This window comes from Sinohyriopsis cumingii, chromosome 11, assembly GCF_028554795.1.
Source record: "Sinohyriopsis cumingii isolate HCF-2022 chromosome 11, ASM2855479v2, whole genome shotgun sequence".
In the NCBI taxonomy this organism is placed as follows: domain Eukaryota; kingdom Metazoa; phylum Mollusca; class Bivalvia; order Unionida; family Unionidae; genus Sinohyriopsis; species Sinohyriopsis cumingii.
In genome coordinates this window covers 50,101,879-50,121,776 of record NC_142971.1, presented here as the reverse complement: position 1 = coordinate 50,121,776, position 19,898 = coordinate 50,101,879, and the positions used below count along the sequence as shown (strand labels likewise).

General features: G+C 35.0%; 1 protein-coding gene across 4 annotated transcripts in view; it reads right to left on the bottom strand.

Annotated features, from left to right (window-relative positions):
* Positions 1-479: 479 nt before the first annotated feature.
* The window catches only part of LOC149788425 (protein DD3-3-like), a 77,411-nt gene continuing 57,992 nt past the window's right edge, over positions 480-19,898 (bottom strand). For all 4 annotated transcript variants that reach the window (XM_089974407.1, XM_089974408.1, XM_089974405.1 and 1 more), the window contains 3 exons: positions 18,406-18,477; positions 13,173-13,344; positions 480-8,010 (listed from right to left, as the gene is read on the bottom strand). In XM_089974407.1, coding sequence (XP_089830533.1) covers positions 7,803-8,010; positions 13,173-13,344; positions 18,406-18,477 — 452 coding nt within the window. In that variant the 3' untranslated portion in view covers positions 480-7,802. The remainder of the gene's footprint in view (positions 8,011-13,172; positions 13,345-18,405; positions 18,478-19,898) is intronic.

Sequence of the window (19,898 nt, the reverse complement as noted above, 5' to 3'; positions counted from 1 at the left end):
CAGTCTGTGTGAGTTCGAGTCTCAGGCTCGGCTAACGTGGGTATGTCAGAAAGCTTCTCTAGGGTGGGTGGTTCTTTCCGGAGTTTTCCAGGGTTCTTCCTCCACCAATTATACTGGCCGCCATGTATAGCCTATCTTGTGCTGAAAAATGGCGTTAAACCATAACAACAACAACAACAGTCTTTACAAGATGGCAAACACATTTAACTAATAACTTAACATTCCATTACTCATAAAGAACAAATATTGAAAATATTACATTTGGAAATTTTAAGGTTTTCAAAACTATTTCCGAAAAGGAACAGCGTGTTCAAAATGTATTTTCTGACTGTATGGCTAGGTATACTTATATATTTCTGACAAATAATGGAAACAGACCATCACATATTGACAGATGGATGACAAACAATGGAAACAGACAATCACATAAGCTCTTCTGGTCTATGACGACTAGAGTTAAAACAATAATAAAAAGCCTCAAGAGTTATATTTTTTATTATAAATAATTACTGCCTCATGGAGTGTGGGCAAATACATTCCAATAATATTTAAAAACATATCTATTTCTGTATATACATGCATGGTAGTCATTTATAATCATGAAATCAAATTTATAACTGACTGAAGTGCCAAATAAAACAAACATTGTAAAAAAAAGTCTCCTGAAGGGACTCGTGCTCTACTGTCTGGAAATAATTTCCAGCAATTCAAGATAAGACCATTTCTTCTTTTTAACTTGCTGAATGTTGAAACCATCTCTGATAGTTGTGAGCAATTAAGATATTCAAGTAACCACAGTGGAAGTCATATTTTGATGTAAGATTGGCAATATTTTCACTGATGACAAACTAGACACCAACAGAAGATTTATGGTGAAAATGCTATGTTGGTATCAGTCATTCAGGAAAATCAAATCTACGATTTTTAACGGATTGACCCTATTTTAATTCAGGACCAACTAGATAACATAATGGTGAAAATCTAATGGTGACACTTTCCATTTAGTGGGAGTAGCAATTATAATAAGATTTTCAAGATAGCTACCATGGCGGCTGCACAGAATGTCTGATCATTTAGTTCTGGCCTGACATCTTAAGTAGTCTAAATCTTTATATGGTAACTGTGTTGGATATCAGATCATCCTAATTATTCAAGACTAATTAAACACTATAAGAAGTCTTCAAGTAAAATATACATGATGATATGACTTTTCATTCAGGAGGAGTTGTGACAATAAGATTTTCAAGATGGCTGCTGTGATGGTCATTTTGGAAATCAAATCAGCACCATTTTGATACAGGACCAACCAGACATCATAAGAAGTCTTTCAGTGAAAACCTTATGTTGATATGACCATCTACTTGGGTGGATTTGCATTTTAAAAAAATTCAAGATGGCCACTGTAGTAACTGTATTGAATGTCTAGGTAGAACCAACTAGATGTCTTAAGAGGTCTTCTGATGTAAACCACATATACATATGACTTTCCATTCATTAGGTGTACTGATAACAAGATTTTCAAGATGGCTGCCATGGTGATGACACCAAATCTCAGATAAGCACTAATTTCAATTGAACCAACTAGACACCATATAAAGTAGTATTTCTAGTGAAAGATGATATGACCATCCATTCAGGAGGCCTAAGATGGCCACTGTGATGGCCATATTGGATTACAGGCGGAATCGTTTGCATTAAGAACCATCTACGAATCATAAGAAGTATTCTGGTGAAAACCCCAACCAGAAATGACTGTTCAGGAGGAGAGACAAGAACAATATTTTCAAGATGGCTGCCATGTTAACCATAATAAATGTCAGGTTGGCACCAACTAGGCATCATAAGAAGTCTACTATTGACAAATCCCATGCTGAAATGAACATCCAGTCAGGAGGAGTCACAATAATGTGATTTTCAAGATGACTGCTCTGGGGGAAATATTGGATGTCTGAGCAGCATTATTTTCATTTAGGACTAACTAAATCTTGTGGCAAAGATAGAGGGCAATTCTCAAAGTAGTATAGTGGTAACAAATGTGTGCTCACAGACTGATAACAAAGCATCCCATAAACTCTTCTGATGTATAACCTTTAGAGCTAAAATGTGAAATACCATCGATTTCTAATGCCACATGGATAGCTATGAAATAGATTTTGTATGTTTGACTGTATGTAAACATGTATATAATTTATATACATTATAGTTTTTTATTTTCATAATTTTACATCACTAAAAATACTTTGCAGCCAGTAAGATATACGCAGAAAAACTTTCCAAAAATACCAAAGAACATTGAAAAAGTTAAGAATAAAAATTAGCTTTCTTCACATTGCTGCTTCTGACCTGCAGATGCAAGGATTAGACTACAGCCCTAACTCAGACTAAATCCTTATTGGCCCAATCAAATATAGCATAAGACCATACCAAGACTGTTAAACCACACACTTGCTAGAAGTTTATATCATAGGTATTATGCTAGAAGTTTATATCATAGGTATTATAACAGAATTAAAGTGTGACATCAGACGGGTTCATGAAATACATTATACCAAACTAGCATTCCCATCTGAGCAAACCATAGGGCATGTATATAAGAAAAATTAGAATAGAGGTCAAAGATGAGATTCAAAAGTTACACAGGTACCTAAACAAAACTTTCCTAACTTTGCTGGCCCATCATACAATGTCTGTCATTTAGTGTCTTGAAATTCTAGCTCATGTATTATATGATTATTATCATAACTCCATAAATACTCACAGGAAGTTGTTTTCATGAACAGTGTGCATAAACTGTACCCACATGAATGTCTGCAAGTGGTTTTTATGAACAGTATCCATACAGTCTACCCATATCATCATCTGGAAATGGTCTTTAAGAGCAGTGTGCAAAATGACTACACGCATGAATGTCTGCATAAAGTCTACCCACAGGAAGTGGCATTTATCAGCAGATGGTCTATGTTGTTGTTGTTGTTGTTGTTGTTGTTGTAGGGTTTAACGCCATTTTTCAGCACACGATAGGCTATACATGGTGGCCAGTATTAAGGGTGGAGGAAGAACCCAGGAAAACCCCAGAAAGTACCACCGACCCACGAGAAGCTACTGGCAAGCTTTCTCAAATATCCACATTGGCTGAATCCGAGACTCGAACCCACACAGACAGAGGTGAGATGGCAGTGGTCCGTAACGGAGAATGTTTTAGACCACTCGGGGCCCCCAGATGGTATATATGTATGTATGTACCTATGTATGTATGTATGTATGTATGTAAAAGTGCATAGGTTTAGGTATCAATGGGACCAAAGGAACTAACTCTTTATACAGAGATGGTCCCTGTGTGCAGGTGGTCATAAGAGCAGGTTAGGCTGTATGTTACATACATGTACAATAATACTAATTTTTGAAGAAAAAACCTTTAATCAAAACAAACAAGTCTTTTGATCAGAAAAAAAGATGACAAAACAACTGATTAAGTATGTTAAAAAGTCTGATATTTATATATTTAGACCTGTATGCCTGAAGAATATTACCTGATCACATGCTTAAACAAACTACAGTAAGCCTGCTACAAATACTGACTAGATCATAACCCTACAAACACAATAAATAAAAGCACAGGCCATCTCTTGACCAAATTTGACACAATCTAACATTTTCTACTGCATATAATGCTAAACTATGTGGTATTTCATAGCACCTCATGTGCAGTTAATATTGTAAAGCATCAATAAAACATAGAAGCATGACAATTCAAATAAGCTATTAAAATTGTGTGGATCTCATATTTGAGAACAAAACATATAAATGATTTATCATATATACAAATAATCACTTTTTGGTATTTCAAATTTTACATATGCATATTATGGTGGGCACTGTAGAGCAGATTATATTTGACACAAAATGTGTTAAGTTGACAAATCTTTAACCTCATCTCCTAAAGTTGCATCTCTTATTTTAAGCCATGTGCTAAAATTGGATAGAAATCTGAATTTGTATGTGTACTATTAATGCTGTACACTATAAATAGCCATGTGCAAAAATTGGATAGAAATCTGAATTTGTATGTGTACTATTAATACTGTACACTATAAATAGCCATGTGCAAATATTGGACAGAAATCTGAATTTGCATGTGTACTATTAATACTGTACAGTATAAAGAGCCATGTGCAAAAACTGGACAGAAATCTGAATTTGTATGTGTACTATTAATACTGTACAGTAAAAATAGCCATGTGCAAAAACTGGACAGAAATCTGAATTTGTATGTGTACTATTAATATGGTACAGTACAAATAGCCAAACACAAACAAATGTAACTACTTCTAAGTTTTATTTTCTGTTATAATTTATATTATGCTTTCTTTTAAATATTTAATGTTTTTGAAAACAAGTTAATGCAATTGAACAGGTTTGCTACAATTGCTACAACTCTGAAAGCAAGTTGTAACAGGGACACAAGAGTGATATAAAATACTGCAGCTAGCTCTAATGCTTGTAATTTACAGCTGACATTGGCTTCCTCGGAAAGCAATAGATCTAGACACAATAATGAAATTGTCCACCTAGTGACTAACACATCACTAATGTGCAAAGACTTTCTTGATACCTTTCAAGTTGGATACACTGAAAGAAAACCGGTCCCACTTGACACTGTTACGATATGTACACAAGTTTTATTCATCATTCTTATGAAGTTCCAAAGCCTGGCATAGCATTACTTGACAATTTTGAACAAACTGAATATCTTAAATAGAATCAGAAAACTATACATTAAATTCTTCTGTGCCAAAAAGACAAGTCAAGGATTAAATCTATGTCAATAACTGTAAAGACTGTAATGTCAAACAAATTGGATATTTAATGTTGGGTACCATTAGTACTATCCATCCATTTTGCTTAAGACCACAGCAGTTCACAATACAATTACACACAATGACTTTTGCAAATTTATACATACTAGTGTAATGTCATCTTTTTGCCAAGTTTTTAAATATTCCTTAGGCACTCAGTAATTATATAAAATGCCCATCAAAAGGGAATGAGCAGCATTTGAATCCTGAATTTTTATTTTTCATATTATAAAGTTCACGCAAGAAGAGCAAGTGATGGCTTTGATAATAAACTATTACCAAGCGTTAAATGCAAATAAAAATTATTAGATGGGAAAATTACACAATTTCATGTCACAGTTAGTCTGCTATAATATCTTGTAATGATTACATATGGTATTTTGACCAGATGAAGAAAAGGGGGAATGCATTCCAATTGTGATACCTAATCTGGCGAAGTAGTACCTAAATATCCCTGAGACAGAAAAACTTGTTTCTTTTTTGTTTCACTATGACCCCCTATATGCCAATCTCCAGTGAAAGATTGTGAACAATGTCAGTGTGCCAGGTATCCATTGATATGAGTTATCACACGATTAAGCTATCACTTATGTAAGCCAGAAACAAAAGTATTTGTAACTAATCTATAGAAGATGTAAATATTCGCCCATCAAGTGAAAAGAGCATTTATGGACACGTGTAGAAATATGTATTCAATCATCAACCAATAAACTGAAACATTATGCTGTTGTTTCCCAAAAACGAGAATACTGAATAGCAGAATATTGAATAGTAGAATATATCTGTGACCGACATATTTATTTAATGAGAGCATGCTCATGTAAGAAATGAGCCTCTTTTAGCTTCCATCTGGTTTTGTTAATTGTCCACTTTTGGCATGAGTTATGTCCCTTGTCATGTCTTACTAACTCAACATTTAATAGAAGATTTTATATCTTTCTCTGATACATAGTAAATAAGTTTGCTTTTTGGTTGGTTTAATGCCATTTTCAGCAAACGGTATGCTCTACATGACTGCCAGTATATTTGGTGGAGGAAGAACCTGGGAAAACCTCAGGAAGAACCATGGGAATATACTGCTTTTTCTCATGTACACAATGGCTGAGCTTGAACACATGTGAACATAAAGGTGAGATGTCAGCTATTTGTAAAGGCAAGAACAACAGACCACTGGGCCCCATATATCAAATAATAAACAAAAAGACTTGATGAGCACCATACACCTGACGATTTAAATACTATAAAGCAGGGGTATCAAACTCAAACCACCCTGAAGGTGGCATAAGGGCATTTTCAATGGCCCAGGGGCGCGAAACCTTTGTTATCTCTCATGATGCCTTGTGATGCCAATTATTTTGCATGCCACATGATATGGCTTCGCAGGCCATGTGTTTGAGACCCCTGCTATAAAGTTTCTAAACATATATACATATATAATGTGCATGTGATTTTGCATGTAATAAGGTGAAAGTTGGAAAAGTTTTCCTACATTTCAAACTAGAGCAACTTTCCACTTGGACAGAAAGAACATATAAAAAAATAAAAAAATGAAGAGTGGCAAGCATAGAACAATAATATTAAAAATGTATAAACTGACAATAAGAACAAAATAGTGAAAAAATTAATAGCACATATATCAAGCGAACAAGTCATTATTCAAGCTAGAATCATGATAGCACTGTACTGCTGAACTTTTATTTATCTATAATATAGTTTCAAGATCATCAAACAAGTTATTTTTATCAGTACCGAGTAAAATAGGGATGCATTATGCAAATACAGTTAAAAATTGTGTCTATTTAAATTGATTGAGTTTCAAGGTTATCATAAAAGATATTTGTAGCATTTCAAAACAGTTGAAAAAATTGTGTCTATTTAAATTGATTGAGTTTCAAGGTTATCATACAAGATATTTGTAGCATTTCCAGACAGTTGAAAATTGTGTTCATTCAAATTTATTTATTGAGTTTCAAAGTTATCATATCAATATATTTGTAGCATTTCAAAACAGTTGAAAAAATTGTGTCTATTTAAATTGATTGAGTTTCAAGGTTATCATACAAGATATTTGTAGCATTTCCAGACAGTTGAAAATTGTGTTCATTCAAATTTATTTATTGAGTTTCAAAGTTATCATATCAATATATTTGTAGCATTTCAAAACAGTTGAAAAAATTGTGTCTATTTAAATTTATTAATTAATTTTCAAGGTTATCATAAATATATTTGTAGCATTTCAAGACAGCTGAAAATCATGCCTATTTAAATTTATTTATAAAATTTTTAAGTCATCACTCAATATATCTGTATCATTTCAAGACAGTGGTAATAGCCATATCATTTTAATTAGTAGAAATCTGGATAATATTCTTCCAATGAAAATATTGTTCAGAAAATTCCATTACTTCTGTCAAATTAACTATGATGAACAATAATCTCCAGTACAGCAACTTTCTACTGTTTCTAATATATCGTTTTTACAAAAGGCTGAGGAATGTTTAGGAATGTTTAACATGCTGAATCCCTGAGTTGGTCATAACATACAAGTTGCATATCAATAGCATATTTTGAAATCACAGTATTAAACATATATTTCACATGATTTTCCTGTACAGCTTTGAATTTTGATACGGTAAGCTCATTTAAACGTTATGAATCAAATGCCAGACAGTCATATTCTAATTTGAAAACTAGAGTGTGCTAACTCTGAGCTGACATACTAATCAAGTTTTCATCAGACATTTAAAATTTGCAAAAGTGGAGAAAAAACAATATAAATAATATAACATAAAAATGATACTATGTGAGTATTGTAGCATTGCCAGTGTGAGACATAAATGCAAAGAGGGACATTCTAAAACATTAAAGACATGTTGAATACAAGCTTCATTTTATCAGCTGGCATTTCTAGCACCACAGATTGAGTTAAGTCTAAACACATCATTCCTACTTAACTGTTATTGTGCCTTTCTGTGACCTATTAGAAAAGTTGTTGTTACGAGTACACATGTAGTGGTATATCCCTTTGCGGAATCTGAGGACCGCACCTTCATACGATGCTGGAGCATTGTTCAGCTGATTCTGGAGTTTTGTCTTTGTTTCCACAATGTAATTTAGGTTGTCCTTCTCAGTACAGCGAGATGCTGTCATACATCTGTAACATAAAAGCAGGCATTAAATTTAGAGATTCAGTACTCAATGGTTTCCCGCAACTGAGGGTTCAAATCCTATGGCTATTCCAGTCAGATTTAGTTCCAAACAGTCTGCTACATGATTGGTTGATACTGATACTGCTACATGACTGGTTGATACTGATTATGCTACATGATTGGTTGATACTGATACTGCTACATGATTGGGTGATACTGATACTGCTACATGACTGGTTGATACTGATACTGCTACATGATTGGGTGATACTGATACTGCTACATGACTGGATGATACTGATACTGCTACATGTCTGGGTGATACTGATACTGCTACATGTCTGGATGATACTGATTATGCTACATGATTGGGTGATACTGATACTGCTACATGTCTGGATGATACTGATACTGCTACATGATTGGGTGATACTGATACTGCTACATGATTGGGTGATACTGATACTGCTACATGTCTGGGTGATACTGATACTGCTACATGATTGGGTGATACTGATACTGCTACATGACTGGTTGATACTGATACTGCTACATGATTGGTTGATACTGATACTGCTACATGATTGGTTGATACTGATACTGCTACATGTCTGGTTGATACTGATACTGCTACATGACTGGGTGATACTGATACTGCTACATGACTGGGTGATACTGATACTGCTACATGACTGGGTGATACTGATACTGCTACATGACTGGTTGATACTGATACTGCTACATGACTGGTTGATACTGATACTGCTACATGACTGGTTGATACTGATACTGCTACATGACTGGTTGATACTGATACTGCTACATGACTGGTTGATACTGATACTGCTACATGACTGGGTGATACTGATACTGCTACATGACTGGTTGATACTGATACTGCTACATGACTGGGTGATACTGATACTGCTACATGACTGGTTGATACTGATACTGCTACATGACTGGGTGATACTGATACTGCTACATGACTGGGTGATACTGATACTGCTACATGACTGGGTGATACTGATACTGCTACATGTCTGGATGATACTGATACTGCTACGTGACTGGTTGATACTGATACTGCTACATGACTGGGTGATACTGATACTGCTACATGACTGGGTGATACTGATACTGCTACATGACTGGGTGATACTGATACTGCTACATGTCTGGATGATACTGATACTGTGGCAATTTGAATCAGACTAACCACATTTTTTGCATGTCTTTGGATGTTCAAAAATAATTACTTTGTTCTGTCCAAACAATCCTAAAATATTATATTCAATGACCGAAAACAAATGAATGACAAATTACATGTATGATTTAACTTGTTAAAAATTGGGCGAACCAGATGGTTTGCATTTATTAACCTGATGACACTAATACCATGGATAACATTTGTTTAAAAGTATATTACCCACCTGTAAATAAAAAATCTGCATTAAAAAGAAGAATTGCCTTCTTCGAGGACACCATTAAAGTGAAAGTGGTAATCTTGAAAAATCATTGTGAACATTGTGGATAAGACTAAATGAAGCCTATCATTCAAAGGATTATCTCTTTAATAAAGGGTGACATGGTTTTCTAATACCTTTACGAATGAGAAATATCACAAGCAAAAGTGAGTTATTTAATTTAAAAAAGATGTTCTTTATATCAGTGTCAGCAAGCCAGAGAATTGTGTCAGGTAGTTTTCTCAATTTTATGCAAGTTTGGATCATGCATGTAACTTGTGACGGCTATTTCCAATTATAAGCAAGAAATTATTCCTCAACTTTCTGAAAGTTGTTTTCTTATGGATACCTTATCACTGTCAAGCTGCAATTGTCTAAAAACATAAAAATTATGTCCAAACATTGCATGGCAGATATATGATTTTGTATAAAGAAAAAATGGTGTCTATGAAAAAACAGTGTATAAAGACACGGAGATATAGTAGTTCTAATTAGGTTTTTGTAGATATTATCATTATTCCAGTCAGATTTTTTCCAAAAGATTTAACTGCAAAATGAGGGTGTAGATATTGTGGCAATTCCAGTTAAATTTAGTTCTAAGTAGTTTGCTGTTTTTTGAGGTCAAAAATGTTTGAGCAATTGCAGACAGTTTTAGTTCAAATACATATGTACTATGCTGCAAAGAGAGGGCATAGATATTGTGGCAATTTTAGTCAGCCTTAGTTCTAAATACAGTAAAACCTGTTAATAGTGGTCACCGATAGGAAAAGGAAAAACTAACCGTTGTACACAGATTCACCTTTAAAATTAGTTTTTGAACAAGTTTCATGCAACAAAATATGATTATTGGAGCTATTATAATTGTTATTACTACAGTATTATTGCTTCATTATCAATATTGTTTTCTTGTACTATTCATCAAAATAATAAAATATAAGGCCCCTGAGTATCAGAGTAGCCTAACACACTTGCCTTTACCAATCACTGCCTGCACCTCTGTCTGCATGGGTTCGAGTCTCGGCTCAGCTAACATGGGTATGTGAGAAAGAAGTCAGTAGCTTCCCATGGGTCAGTGGTTCTTATTGGAGTTTACCTGGGTCTTTCCTCCACCAGTTATATGGGCTGCCATGTATAGTCTATCTTACGCTGAGAAATGGTGTTAAACCCCAAAACAAGAATAACATTATATATTTTTCTTTCCCAAATGTATACTCCACACAAAATTACTGTATCATGTTTAGTTTAATCCAGCTTATAGATTATATCATCACAGACTTGAATCAATCACCAATCTGAGTTTGGTTTGTTCACCAGGACTAAACAATTATTTCACTACTTGCTGACAGCATACTGTTAAAAACAGAGGACTGACTTGGCAAAAGACAGGTGACTGTTACATACAGGACATTTATACAGGAAGTTTGCACTGTTGGTGTGGGTGGTTTAATGACCACTGCAAGCAGGTGACCACTGAGTAAAAAACACCATTTTGGACAGGTTGACTGTAGTTTGGTGCTAGGCGAGGTCATAGATATTGTGGCATTTATTCTAAATACCCAAAATAATTTGTATTATACAAATGATGGTAATTTCTGATTCAGAAAGGTAAGCTATGCAATAGCAACAGGTAAAATATTACTGATATTAAAATGAATTGTTAATGTGTACTTATGGATGTGTACATATCTATGAAAATCGCCCAGACAATGTGCCATAGAAAAGACCATAAGAAGAATGCAAACAATGAAACTATCTTCAACACAATACTAGCTACAATAGAACTGTTGTAAAAAAAAAATAATCTTATATTTATCATGTAGAGCTGAAATAAAGGTATGCTAAACAATACAAAAAAGGCACACTCTACTTGATTCTGACAGGCAGAGGTTACCAAATTTTTCTATGTTATTTAATACAACAGAATTTCTCCAATACCATCCCTGGTAATTCTGATTCTAGACCAGTCTAGTACAATATGATGGCATTTAATACAACATAACTTTTCAAATAACATCTCTGGTAATTCTGATTCTAGACCAATCAATAACTATATGATGGTATTTAAATACAGTTGAACTTTTCTAATACCAAATTTGATCAAATTCTGTTCAGTGCTTTTAGGCCAATTCTATAAATGTCTTTCCTATCTTCGGAAATGGCAGCCATATTCATTGGCATAATGTTATTGCTTATACGAATTTCAAAGGTCTTTGATAACATTATGTTTTCTGTCAAATTATTCAAATCTACTGAATGGAATTTTAGAAATCATTTTAAGAGTTTCATCATCATCTGCACTTAAAAGGTGCCTTGATGCCATATTGGTCATGGAAAATGTGGGTTCAATTGGTCAAGCAGTAAGGTGAGTGGTAAAGTACTAACACAGTGTGTGGTATAGTACAAAAATAGTTTATACTATAGAACAAAGATGGTATGTAGTAAAGTACTGACATGGTGTGTGGTACAGTACTAACATGGTGTGTGGTACAGCACTAACATGGTACATGGTATAGTACTAACATGTGTGCTATACAGTACTGACATGGTGTCTGGCACAGTACTAACATGGTGCATAGTACAGTACTGACATGGTGTGTAGTACAGTACTAACATGGTACATTGAACAGTACTAACATGGTACATTGTACAGTACTACCATGGTGCATGGTACAGTATTAGCATGGCACAAAGTTCAGTATTAACATGGTACATGGTATAGTACTAACATGGTGTGTAGTACAGTACTGACATGGTGTGTGGTATAGTACTAACATGGTACATGGTATAGTACTAACAAGGTGTGTAGTACAGTACTAACATGTTACATTGTACATTACTAACATGGTACATGGTATAGTACTAACAAGGTGTGTAGTACAGTACTAATATGGTACACTGTACATTACTAACATGGTACATTGTACAGTACTACCATGGAGCATTGTACAGTACTACCATGGTGCATGGTACAGTACTAACATGGCACATGGTATAGTACTAACATGGTGTGCTGTACAGTACTGACATGATGTGTGATACAGTATTAACATGGTGTGTGGTACAGTACTGACATGGTGCATTGTACAGTAATGGTGTAAATATGTGTAAATTCAACAAGCTACTTTAAATAAATATATTCTTATGCTGTGAATATTTGCAAAAAGGGCAGTCTACACTGACTGTAAATAAAACTATTCCTTTGCTGTGAATATGTGTTAAAATGGCAGGCTACACCTTAAAAGTATTCCTTTGCTGTGGAAATGTGTAAAATGGTTGAAAATGGCATATTATTTTTTTAAATATGGCTTGAATTACTTTTGTCTACATGGAAACAGAAGTGCCTCTGGTAAACTTTAACCACAGTGCATATGTGCAGCAATAGGTTTACTTTAAATAAATTAATGCACACTCATAGTATATATGTTGTGCATAATTAGCATTCTTTATTCAAGCTTTAGGGCAGGTGCAACCAATTCTTGAATTTTATACTAAATTTGGATAGGTCTCTGTTATAAACACCAATAAATGCCTCATCTAACACGGCTCAGTATACAAGATAATGATGACAATAAGACAACTGTTACATTTCTTTCCCAGAGAAATACTTATTGCATGAGATTCATGGCACTGCATAACAAACGACAGTAAAAAGAAGCCTAACACAATGGACAGTGAGATGTTATAGAACTATTATAACCAACCTGTAGTATCCTGAAGAAGCCATATTAAGGGCCAGTTCCTCAGCTGTGATACCAGGGGCTGAATAGGGGACCCACATAATATCTGCATTACTCCACATGGTGGTGCTCTCAAACGGCAGTGGGAAGTTATCGTTCAGTCTTCTCAGCTGAACCAGGTTACTTCTGTCTGTACCTAAATGTGACAGAGCTTTTGAATGTAAATGGATATATCAATAGAAAGAGAAATAAGAGACAGGCAGACAAATAAAAGATTTTTTTTTAATTAATTGATTTTGTTATTGGTTTACAAAATATTTGAAAATAGAAAAGATTTTTCACTTTGTGGATGCTTGGCAATATTTCTCATTTTTTCTCTCCATATATATATATCATGACAAAATGTGTAACCCACATATATTGATATATAGAATACAGCAATTTTGATAACTCAACTGTGCTGTAAAATGTATCATACAATTCTTTATTTAAATGCATAATAAATACAAATTGCATTCTTGAAAAAAATAGATACAAGGAAATATTTCAATCCTAAAATGGAAACATATTTTCAAATTAGTTGTTGCATATTGTCTTATATCTACCCAAGGCCTTTAGATTTTCTAAATGTTACATGATCTGAGAGTAAAGCTTGGTAGATAGTCTCTGTTTTACATGTTCACAAAGTAAAACTTGGTAGAGTTATCTTTGTTTGCTGTAACAATATCATTTTTGATGGCTTAAATTTCAACTTGTCAAAGGGATATCATGTGAAATCTACATCTAAGTAGGCTGGGTCAGGTCTAAATGGTTATCAAGACAGGAATATTCACAAAAGCTTGACAGAGATTCTGTTACACTGGTATCTGCTGATCTTTTACCAGTGTTTGTCCCTGTACAGGAAAAAATGACATTGTTGGTATTCATGTAATAACAAAACATAAAACATGTCTTAAGTCTTTAAAGTACACTGTCTCAACATCAAAGTCTGTCAGAAGCTGTTCTGTTCTTTTCCTGCAATTGTAATCCCATTAACCAGTTGACTTTGATCAGTGATTGATGATAACAACAACACAGCACCAGAAGAAGAGTAGGCTTATATATTTGACGGATTCATGTGGTATAATGGTATATACATGCAGTATAATTCTATCGCCCTCATCTGTTAAAATATACAGCTTACAGTTATGGGTAGAATTCCCATGATTATCCAATTACTGAAATGGTATTGGATTGGTGCTGCATCTGAAAAAGTGAGGGAGCCTAGATGCCAATGTTACTGTGTGTAGTTCCTGTCAAAACAATGCCTGAAGCCATCAAAGAAATAAGTTGCCTCTCCTTCCAGTGTTGTTGTGTGTGGCTAATTGCTGTGCTCGAAGAAATAAGAATTAAAGCACCCCTATATCTGCTTCACAAATACTAATCAAAGCTTTAATTTATTTTTTGTTCAAAACAAATTAATAAGATATGCTTGCAGAGGGACCTTCCTAGTTTGGATTTTGCCACTTTCTATTTATAGATGACAGTAAGTCTTGTGATCAGCATTGAAAACTTTCACTCAAACTAAGTCACAAAAATTAAACATTTTATGCTTTCATGTAAACACCGTAACTATATACTTTTTATTCTGAACCAAATTCATTAATTTTGTGTGGATTTATTTGGTGATGATAGTGCAATGGGATTACATAGACTCAATTTCCTCTTAGTCTTCCCACCCCATTTTAGATATTTCAAGATTAATTTGGGAGTGTGGAGGCAGAGCCATCTGGCTGTCATAAAACTAGAATTTGCCATCATCTGTAGAAAGCCAAATTCATGAAGCATAGAGCAATTGTCTGTGAGATTTATGTTGGTATCACGTGACTACTGCATTGACATGTGCTCAAGTTTATACCCTGATATACCAGGAGTCCCTCTCTCCAAGCCTGCACAAGTTTATACCCTGGTATACCAAGAATCCCTCTCTCTAAGCCTGCACAAGTTTATACCCTGGTATACCAAGAGTCCCTCTCTCCAAGCCTACACAAGTTTATACCCTGGTATACCAAAAGTCCCTCTCTCCAAGCCTGCACAAGTTTATACCCTGGTATACCAAGAGTCCCTCTCTCCAAGCCTGCACAAGTTTATACCCTGGTATACCAAGAGTCCCTCTCTCCAAGCCTGCACACGTTTATACCCTGGTATACCAAGAGTTCCTCTCTTTAGGCCTGCATAAGCAGAAAGTTAGAACATCATTACAATGTTCACAGGTGAGACACTGTCACATTCTGCAGAACACGTTTTATTCACATTTAACTTTCTTTTTTTTTCAATTTTTGGAAGTGGTTGTGGTTCATTCCAGTGCATTTAGGGACTCAGACTGCGATATTAGAACACCAGTCCATTGCAGTGGATGCAGAGGTACAGCTGGATCCAAGTTGCCCAGCTTAATCAAGGTTAAAAGCCTAGCTGGTAGTTTTTTTTATATCTTCATTATACTGAGACTTTTGTGGATATACTGTCATTTTGTCATACACATCCACTTGTCTCCCTCGCACAATTCACCTTATCTAAACCTAAATTCATTCCACACCGACTGAAGGAGGGTAATTATATTTAATATGGTGCTTCATGAGGATGAATAGATGACCATAAAAGGTCTGGATCCTGGGTCAAAGGTCATCTTGTCTTAGTCATACCGACTCTTCCTTGTAACATGAATCCATCAATGAAGATTAAGGATAGGTGAACATATTGGTATGATGTTGAGGGAGGTAGAACATATCTGGTATGATGTTGAGGGAGGTAGAACATATCTGGTATGATGTTGAGGGAGGTAGAACATATCTGGTATGATGTTGAGGGAGGTAGAACATATCTGGTATGATGCTGAGGGAGGTAGAGCATATCTGGTATGATGTTGAGGGAGGTAGAACATATGTGGTATGATGTTGAGGGAGGTAGAACATATGTGGTATGATGTTGAGGAAGGTAGAACATATCTGGTATGATGTTGAGGGAGGTAGAACATGTGGTATGATGTTGAGGAAGGTAGAACATATCTGGTATGATGTTGAGGAAGGTAGAACATATCTGGTATGATGTTGAGGGAGGAAAAAACATGTGGTATGATGTTGAGGAAGGGTAAACATATTCTGTTTGCTTTGAGGGAGGTAGAGCATATTTGGTATTTATAAAACAGTTTATATGGTGTTTAATGAGAGCAAGTAGATGGCAATGAAAGTTTTCCTTGGGATGGAAGTTGGGGTGAGGTGGGGGAGGGGTCAGATGTGAAAATAGTGCAGATATTTTGTGATGGCATCCACCTCTAGCATCTACCCCAGCAGTAAATGTGTATCAGCATTTGCTACGTGTTAACCCATAATGAACTAATGGTGTCCGTCCACAGCAATACTCTTAACTCACAACACCTCAGCCAAGTGTCAACTTCTGAACTGTGCAGTTTTATCACTTCTAATACAAGACAAATACTGGCATAGAAAAGGCATATCCTTACAAATTTGACCCAAATTTGAGGATCAGAAAATTTGTTTTTCATGAAGCCCTGCTCTTATACGTTTGGTCTATTTAAAGCAGCAGTGGATCATGTAAACTAAATTTAACATAGTATGGCTTGACCATAAAATGTTTGACATTTCATTAGAATAGACAGTTGTAGTTGGGTATAGTCCCATCAAAAAACATGTATAGTTGCAGTTTGCATGTGATGTGCACAGGGTTGCAACGTTACTGGTACTTCGTAATTACAAGGATGGAAAAAGCTGGTACAAGGCCAGATTCTTCTGGTACAAATGCTAATCAGCCCATATCATTATTACATGGCTTATCCTTTTCATAAAGTAGGGAAAATAATGTTGTAAACAACACTTTAGAGAAAGAATGAAATTAATGTAATTCTGACCTTTACAGGAGCTGCGTTGATATTAGACAAAATTACATATCAACACCTTGACCCTAGTGTAATACATGGACTGAGTCTCTCACCCATCCAAGATAATGTTATATTTATGTTGGGGTGTGGGGTCAGAACCAACTGCCTATCGAAAAGATGGAATTTGATGCCTTGACACGGTGGTGGCATAGGGTAGCCACTTACTAGTGGGCCTAGCAAACTTTAATGAACTTACATTGAGCCATACCCACATGAAATTGATAGAAAGATGATTTATCAGAAATTGTGATTATAATATTCATTGTCTCATACATTTTCTTACAGACGAGATGAAACTACAGTGTTGATTAACTCTGACCTTGTACTCACCATTACATTGCTAGTCACATGACTGCAGAACTCTTGCAACCTACATGTACATAACAACAGTGGTCCAAATGTAATGTAATATCAACAATAAACCCCTTTCTAATGTTGTTGTACAAAAATAATAGAAAATATTAATGACAGTTGCAAAATGTTTGTAAAAATAACTAAAGTATACTTAATTCTCAACATATTTATTCCAAGAAAAATTACCAGAACCCTGACGCTGACACAGTAACCTGGAGATATGCAGATTCGTCAAGCTGAGAGCAGGCTTGGAGAGAGGGATTCTTGGTATACCTGGGTATAAACTTGTGTAGGCTTGGAAAGGGACTCTTGGTATACCAGGGTATAATCTTGTGCAGGCTTGCAGAGAGGAACTTTTAGTATACCAGGGTATAATCTTGTGCAGGCTTGGAGAGAGGGACTCTTAGTAAGCCAGGGTATAAACCAATGCAGACCTGGATACTGGACTCCTGGTATACCTGGGTATAAACTTATGTAGGCCTGGATACTGGACTCCTGGTATACCTGGGTATAAACTTATGTAGCCCTGAAGTAGTATAACTACGTATCAACTTATGCATGCCTGGAGACTGGAACTCCTGGTATACCTGGGTATAAACTTATGCAGGCCTGGATACTGGGACTCCTGGTATACCTGGGTATAAACTTGTGCATGCCTGGAGACTGGAACTCCTAGTATACCCAAGTATCAGCTTCAGACATATTGTAATATTATCCCAAATTTCAGTTTAATACAGAAAGAGATACATAATAAAAATAATTTTAAAAACTAATAACACAGTACCTCAGCTATGTTCACACCAACAATACCTTTGTCATTATTACCACCAGAAAAGTTATACCTGATCCCACCATTCCTATGTGAGACAAAAATAAAAAGACTGCTGAGAATTCCCTAACATAAAAGTTTGATTGGTCCAATATATGTCACACTGGTCCAATACACAAGTCCGAGGGGTCCAATCTTACCTCCTGTTCCTTCCCCAGCATCCCCAGTATCACCATCGCCTCCTGGGGCATTGTTATTGTGGGTGTTGGATCCTGGCAAAACATAAGAATAAATAAATACATATGGCTACCATTACTGCAATCTCACATTCGTGGACTAACTTTCTTCTCAAAATTGTCATTCTATTCTAATACTGCAGAAGGATACCTATGTCAATTTCCAACACAGTGATATGAAATAAAATTGTGGCAATGAAGATTCATTGTAGTGTATATTAAACTTATTGATACTGCAATTGCATTATTAACCCATATCATCAACCAAATCGTTTTTATCCATATTTCACAGATTCATAAACTATGATATTTGTAAAGCCTATATTGCTCTGTGAAAAAAAACAATATTGGTACAAGACATGTTTATTACTTTTTTGTATTATTAATTAAGCCAGATGTTATTTTCCATGTACAGGTAAGAAGTAGTGCAAACATAATGTTAAATAAAAATTTGGCAAACTCAAATAATCTATTAATAAATTTAACCCACTCATGCACCAGATAACATAATCATATTTCTGCTTTGATACATCGTCTCAATTCATATTATAGTACACTGCCCATTATTACCAAGGTAGCGAGTCGCAAAGGCCCTTTCATTAAATGAACATAAAACAACAGCCATAATTCTGTCCAATATGAAGTTGGAAAGATCAATGCCTTAATAAACTGTAATTCTCAGAAAATGACAAATCAGATTTTTGTTATGGGCTTTCACTGTGAAAAGAAGGCATTCATATTGCCTAATATTAACCAACTTTTACAACATTTTTTAAAATAATTTTATGAAATGTACAATTTGAGCTGGAAAAAGGGCATTCAACTGAAACCATATATACCCCCTGTAGCTCACTGTAAGTACAGTGAATTATTTAATGCACATCAATTACCACACTGTGCTTAATTTATATAATGCATTTCAATTACCACACTGCAATAAATTATATAATCCCTTTTAATTACCACACTGCAATGAATTATATAATCCCTTTCAATTACCAAACTGCACTGAATTATATAATGCATTTCAATTACCAAACTGCACTGAATTATATAATCTTTCAATTACCACACTGTACTGAATTATATAATCCCTTTCAATTACCACACTGCATTGAATTATATAATGCACATCAATTACCACACTGCAATTATGTAATCCCTTTCAATTACCACATTGCACTGAATTGTATAAAGCATTCAATTACCACACTGCACTGAATAGTATATCCCCTTTCAATTACCACACTGCATTGAATTATAAAATCCCTTTCAATTACCACACTGCACTGACTTTATATCAAAGGATTGCTGAGCAATGCTGGTTACATAAAATGGGGACAGAATAACAAATGAAAAGAATGATGCAGGTACCTAATAAATGAGGCTTGTTATCTATCCACCATAACTGCTCAAGTCTACATTGGTAACAACAAAACAGATTAAACAAAATTCCC